This window comes from Schistocerca serialis, chromosome 1, assembly GCF_023864345.2.
Source record: "Schistocerca serialis cubense isolate TAMUIC-IGC-003099 chromosome 1, iqSchSeri2.2, whole genome shotgun sequence".
Classification (NCBI taxonomy): domain Eukaryota; kingdom Metazoa; phylum Arthropoda; class Insecta; order Orthoptera; family Acrididae; genus Schistocerca; species Schistocerca serialis.
The window spans coordinates 1087278335-1087285389 of NC_064638.1; the positions used below are offsets into that span (position 1 = coordinate 1087278335).

The 7055-nt window shown below is 39.5% G+C and overlaps 1 protein-coding gene across 1 annotated transcript; it reads left to right on the forward strand.

Moving 5' to 3' along the window:
- Positions 1 to 5142: 5142 nt before the first annotated feature.
- LOC126455570 (piggyBac transposable element-derived protein 4-like) lies at positions 5143 to 6795 on the forward strand. The gene has a single exon (XM_050091328.1). The coding sequence runs from the start codon at positions 5143 to 5145 to the stop codon at positions 6793 to 6795; it is 1653 nt and encodes a 550-aa protein (XP_049947285.1).
- Positions 6796 to 7055: the final 260 nt, after the last annotated feature.

Below are 7055 nucleotides of genomic sequence, written 5' to 3' on the forward strand. Positions count from 1 at the left end.
AATATCGATTTTTCACCCGAAATATATAACGAGACGCTAATAAAGATTGAAGATATTTGCATTCTGATTTCGAATATGCCACCCATTCATTTTGGTAAGCCCTCACCTAACCGCCCAGCAACAGACATCATCAACAGCGAGATTCAGCGCGAACAACAGTTCAATATGGTCTCTTTAGCTACTTTCGTTGAAAATAATGAGCAACTACTCACTGATGAAGAAAAGAATGTATACGATCGAATTAATTTGTCAATTGCAGCAGAACAAGGTGGATTCTTTTTTTGGACGCACCAAGTGGTACTGTAAAATCGTTTCTCATCTCACTAATACTTGCACGCATTCGATCGCAAAATTATATTGCGTTAGCAATTGCTTCATCAGGCATTGCAGCCACTTTGCTTGATGGCAGACGGACTGCACGTTCAGCGCTCAAGCTGCCGTTGCACATTCACACAAATCCAGATGCAGTGTGCAACATAAAAAAAGCATTCCGGTATGGCTAAAGTTTTAAGAAAATACAAAATTATTATCTGGGATGAATGCACTATGGTCAGCAAGCATTCACTTGAACCTCTCGATAGAACGATGAAAGATCTAAATAACAACACCAGGCTTTTCGGAAGTGCCTTACTGCTGCTGTCGGTGATTTTAGACAGACGTTGCCGGTCATTCCACGCGCCACATATGCGGATGAAATTAACGCACGTGTAAAACAATCTTATCTGTGGCGAAATGTCAGTACATTACGTCTTAACACAATATACGTGTTCAACTGCAAAACGATCCAATGGCACTATCATTCTCCGAGCAATTGCTCAACATTGGAAATGGAACAATACCATTGCATGGAGACACACAATGCATCAAATTGCCAGACAATTTCTGCAACGTGGTAAATACGAGAGATGCTTCGATTGAAAGCATATTTCCAGATTTACAAGCTAATTATATTAATCATGCGTGGGTAAGTGAACGAGCTATTTTAGGCACAAAAATATCGATGTTGACGCTATTAACTTCAAAATACAACAGTCATTGCCCTCAATGAGATATTGTATAAATCGATCGACACTGTTACCGATCCTGACGAAGCAGTCAACTATCCTGTAGAATTTTTGAATTCTCTGGATTTACCAGGAATGCCACCTCATAACTTGCGATTAAAAATTGGCTCACCTATCATTTTGCTTCGGAATTTAAATCCACCCAAGCTATGCAACGTTACAAGATAAATCACAAAAAAATTATGGGCAATGTTCTCGAAGATACAATTTTGAACGGCAAATTTGAAGGTGAAGTTGTTATCCTGCCACGAATCCCAACGTTCCCTTCAGACTCACCCATTCCATTCAGACGTCTCCAATTTCCAATTCGCTTGGCATTTGCCATGACTATTAATAAGTCACAAAGTTAAACTATGTCGATTTGTTGGTTGGATCTAGAAAATCCGGTCTTTTCATATGGCCAATTATATGTGGCGTATTCTCGCGTTGGAAAACCGTCAAGTTCATTCATTTATACTCCTCAAGAATTGACTAAAAATATTGTTCATCAACTCACATTAAGATAAAATTAAACAAACATTATTGATTATAATGAATTGTTTTTAGAAAAATTGATGTTATTTCAAAATAAAGAATAATGAAAGTATTATATTATTTGTCTTTAATTTCATACTTTGTTTAATATCCTAATCGCTTGAAATATCATGCAGGACATCTGTCGGGTCCGCTAGTATATTATAAAAACACGTAGTAGGAAGACAAAATTCTTATGATAATAGAGTGACCATCCGTTCCTAATTTCGCGGAACAGTCCCGCGTTTTGATGCTTTTAAATTGTCCGGATCAGGACAAGGTTTGTCCCGCATAATGTGTTTTAGACTTCTTTCCATTTTTTTTGCACGTGTATATATGGAAATTGCCCGACATGCCCCACAAGATGGCTGCGCGTTTATCCAGCTGTTGATAGGCTACTGCAACTCTTTTAACTCGTGAAATGTTATTTCGTATCACAAGGTAGATAATATCCTCTAACCATAAAAAGCGGAGTCCCTGTCATTGTTGTTGTTGTTGAGGTCTTCAGTCCAAAGACTGCTCTGATGTAGCTCTCCGTGCTACTCTATCCTGTGCAAGCCTCTTCTACATCTACATCTACATGGTTACTCTGCAGTTCACACTTAAGTGACTGGCGGAGGGTTCATTGAACCATTTTCGTATTACTTCTCTACCATTCCACTCTCGAATGGCGCGTGGGAAAAAGGAACACCTAAATCTTCCCGTTCGAGCTCTGATTTCTCTTATTTTACTATGATTATCATTTCTCCCTACGTGGGTGGATGTCAACAAAATATTTACGCATTCGGAAGAGAAAGTTGGTGGTTGAAATATTGTAGATCTCGCCGCAAAGAAAACCGCCTTTGTTTAGTGACTGCCATCCCAACTCGCGTATCATATCAGTGACACTCTCATCCCTATTGCGCGATAACACGAAACGAGCTGCCCTTCTTTGCACTTTTTCGATGTCGTCCGTGAATCCTACCTGGTAAGGATCCCATACTGCGCAGCAATATTCCAGCAGAGGACGGACAAGTGTAATGTAGGCTGTCTCTTTAGTGGGTTTGTCACATCTTCTAAGTGTTCTGCCAACAAAGCGCAGTCTTTGTTTCGCCTTCCCCACAATATTATCTATGTGGTCTTTTCAATTTAAGTTGCTCGTAATTGTAATTACTAGGTATTTAGTCGAACTGACAACCCTTAGATTTGTGCGATTTATCGTATACCCAAAATTTATCGGATTTCTTTTAGTACCCATGTGGATGAACTCGCACTTTTCTTCGTTTAGTGCTAATTGCCACTTTTCGCACTATACAGAAACACTTTCTAGATCGTTTTGTAATTGCAATTGATCGTCTGATGATTTTACTAGACGGTAAATTACAGCGTCATCTGCAGACAATCTAAGGAGGCTGCTCAGATTATCACTTAGATCATTTATATAAATCAGGAACAGCAGAGGGCCTATGACACTACCGTGCGGAACGCCAGATATCACTTCAGTTCTGCTCGATGATTTACCGTCTGTCACTACGAACTGTGACCTCTCTGAGAGGAAATCACGAATCCAATCACACAACTGAGACGATACTCCGTATGCACGCAATTTGCTTAATAGTCGCTTGTGAGGAACGGTATCAAAAGCCTTCTGGAAATCTAGGAATATGGAATCGATCTGAGATCCCTTGTCGACAGCACTCTTTACTTCATGGGAATAAAGAGCTAGCTGTGTTACACAAGAACGATATTTTCTGAATCCGTGTTGGTTATGTATCAATAATTCATTTTCTTCAAGGTGATTTATAATGTTCGAGCACAGTATATGCTCCAAAATCCTACTGCAAATTGAGGTCAGTGATATGGATCTGTAATTCAATTGGGTTGCTCCTATTTCCCTTCTCGAATATTGGTGTGACCTGTGCTACTTTCCAGTCTTTAGGAACAGACTTTTCGTCAAGTGAGCCGTTGTATATGATTGTTAAGAAAGGCGCTATTGTGTCTGCATACTCTGAGAGGAACCTGATTGGTATACCATCCGGACCGGAGGATTTGCCTTTCTTAAGTGATATGAGTTGTTTCGCAACATCTAAGATATCTTTTATGTCACTGATGCTAACAGCTGTTCTGGTTTCGAATTCTGGAATATTTACTTCTTCTTCTTTCGCAAAGGAATTACGTAAAACTGTAATTAGTAACTTCGCTTTAATGGCACCATCATCGGTAACATTCCCATCGCTATCGCGTAGTGATGGTATTGACTGTTTTTTGCCACTGGTGAACTTTACATACGACCAGAATCTCTTCGGGTTTTCTACCATATTTTGAGATGATATTTCATTGTGGAAACTATTAAAAGCATCTCGCATTGACATCCGCAGTAAATTTCGAGCTTCCGTGAAACTTAGCCAGTCTTGGGGATTTTGCGTTCTTCTGAATTTGGCAGGCTTTTTTCGTTGCTTCTGCAACAGTGTTCTGACGTGTTTTGTGTACCATGGTGGATCAGTCCCGCCTCTTATTAACTTATGCGGTATGAATCTACCTATTGCTGTCGATACTGATTCTTTGAATTTGAGCCATATCTGGTCTACACTTACATAATTAGCTTGGAAGGAATGGAGACTCTGTCTTAGGAAGGCATCAAGCGAATTTTTATCTGCTGTTTTAAATAGATATATTTTGCGTTTATTTTTAGTGGTTTTGGTTGATATGGTTTTGAGCTTAGCTACAATGACCTTGTGTTCACTAATCCCTGTATCCGTCATGACGCTCTCTATTAGATCGGGATTATTTGTGGCTAAGAGGTCAAGCGTGTTTTCGCAACCATTTACAATTCTTGTGGGCTCATGAACTAATTGTTCAAATTAATTCTCAGAGTAATTCTCTGAGTAACTACTGCAATCTACACCCTTCTGAATCTGCTTAGTGTATAAATCTCTTGGTCTTCCTCTACAATTTTTACCCTCTACGCTTTCCTCGAATACTGAATTGGTGATCCCTTGATGCCTCAGAATGTGTCCTATCAACCATTCCCTTCTTCTAGTCAAGTTGTTCCTCAAATTCCTCTTCTCCCCAATTCTGTTAGTACCTTTTCGTTAACTACGTGATGTACCCATCTAATCTTCAGCATTCTTTTATAGCACCACATTTAACACTCTAAGCGCCAAGCCCGTAAAATTTACGGGCCTGGGATCGCGCGAAAATCACCAAGCCCGTAAAATTTACGGGCCGCTACATTTAATTTCATTCAAAACACTGCAACGTTATTTCTACGGGTTTGGCCAGCGCTATACGTTTTTCAGATGTTTATTAACAAAATGCGTCCATAGATGTCACGGCAGCGCTGTAATTCATGTTAAAACTTATCTTTGCGTTCTCAGTCTGTATATCATTCAGTTGTTTGTCATCATGTTTCGGCGCGGTTTATCAGACGCAGAAATTGCGGATTTGATCAATCATAGCGACACTCTGGATAATGTAGAGAGTGATTCAGACGATTCTGAATGCAATGGTGTGTTTGAAGGTACGTATTTCCGAATTTTCCACGTAATTGTGCAGTACGCACATATCTGTTGAACATGTGTAAACGATGTATGTAGTTACACATAATGTGATATTCTTTTTAGAAGACGAGATTGATGACAGTTTGTCTTCAGATGAAGACGAGAATGATGTTGAAGGTGTTGCTTCAAATCCAGCAGCTGTGCCGTATCCGAAAGACAGTGAGTGGACTGCAGTTGACACCTACCGACCTCTGCCTGTCAACACGACACCCAGGCAGATACTAGTGGATATTGATGAGTCGAGTTCTGTACTGGATTGCAGTAAAGTGTTCCTTACTGACAGTGACGTAAATGAACTCAAGAGACAGACAAATTTGTATGCATCACAGACAATACAGAAGAAAAGAAGAGGAAATAATCTGAAGCCCCATTCAGTTTTGAGTTCGTGGAAGCCAGTGACTATAAGTGAGATGAGGCGTTTCTTGGGTATTATTTTCCACATGTGTGTTTCGAAAAAGCCCAAAATTGCGGACCATTGGAGCACTAATCCTGTTCTTAGTTGTAACTTTTGTCCCCATGTCATGAGCCGTTTGCGTTTCACTCAGATACTGTCATGCTTGCATCTTGTTGACAATTCAAATCAGAAAAAACCAGGCGAAGATGGATTTCATCCACTTTACAAAGTTTTGCCATATTATAATAATTTGAAGGAGCGATGTATCCAGGCATATCGTCCCTCAGAAAAAGTGACAATTGATGAAGGAATTTGCCCATTTCGAGGTCGTGTGAGTTTCCGTGTTTACATGCAAAATAAGCCTCATAAGTATGGACTGAAAGTATATGCTGTTGCTGAAGCCAGTAGTGGCTATGTTGTAAATTTTGAAGTTTATGCTGGTAAGCATATTGTTGACAATTCTTCGTCTGCGGTTATTTTGCGATTGTTGTCTGACAGCAGCTTGCTGAACAAAGGCCACACTGTGTATTTAGATCGATTTTATTCCAGTCCAGAGCTATTTCAGCAACTGGCAGAGAAAGGCACTGGAGCTGTTGGTACTGTGAACAAATCCAGGAAAGGATTGCCTAAAGATTTAGTATCTGCTAAGCTGAAAAAGGGCGAAATGTCTTTTCGGCGTAAAGATAATGTATTGGCAATGAAGTGGAAAGATAAGAGAGATGTGTATACATTGTCTACAAGGCATCAAGCAACATTTGGTACGCATACTAAGAGAAATGGGTCTGTAGTATTGAAACCACTTCAGGTACTTGATTACAACCTCAATAAAATTGGAGTGGATATTGGAGACCAACGCCTGCAGTACAATCCGTTCCAGCACAGAACTGTGAAATGGTGGCGAAAATTATATTTCCATTTGCTGCTTATGGGAGTATCAAATGCATTTTGGCTGTACAATGCAGTGCACAGGAAGAAAATTACAATAACAGACTTTATAACAGTGCTTGCAGTTCAGCTTGTTGAAGACGACACACTTGAATTCATTCCAAGAAATGAAGGAACTGTAGGTCGGCTAACAAAGAGACATTTTTTGCAGCACATACCTGCAACTACTAAGAAGTATGCTGCTCGTGTGTGTCACGTGTGCAGTTCCAGGAGCAAGAAACAGAGTGGCAAGGCTTCTCGCAAAGAGACACGATACGAATGTGAACAGTGTGGCGTTGCACTCTGCCTGGAACCTTGCTTTAAAATTTTCCACACTAAAAAACAATATGATTCTGTGTGAAATTTATATGTAATACTGTATACTATCAGAAACATGTAATGTAGTGCCACAATTTTGGTTAAAAATAAATCACAATTGTATTCCCTTATTCGTATGACTTTTTCTAAATTCTTAAAACATCTAAGTGATTTCTATAACTGTACCTTAAAGCTGTGCATTGTAAAGTAGTTTCTTTCACTCAGAATTAAAGTAGAAATGTGCAGCTTCAAGATGGTACCAAATTTGCCACAATCCAAACAGTAGATTTGATGCAGTAATTT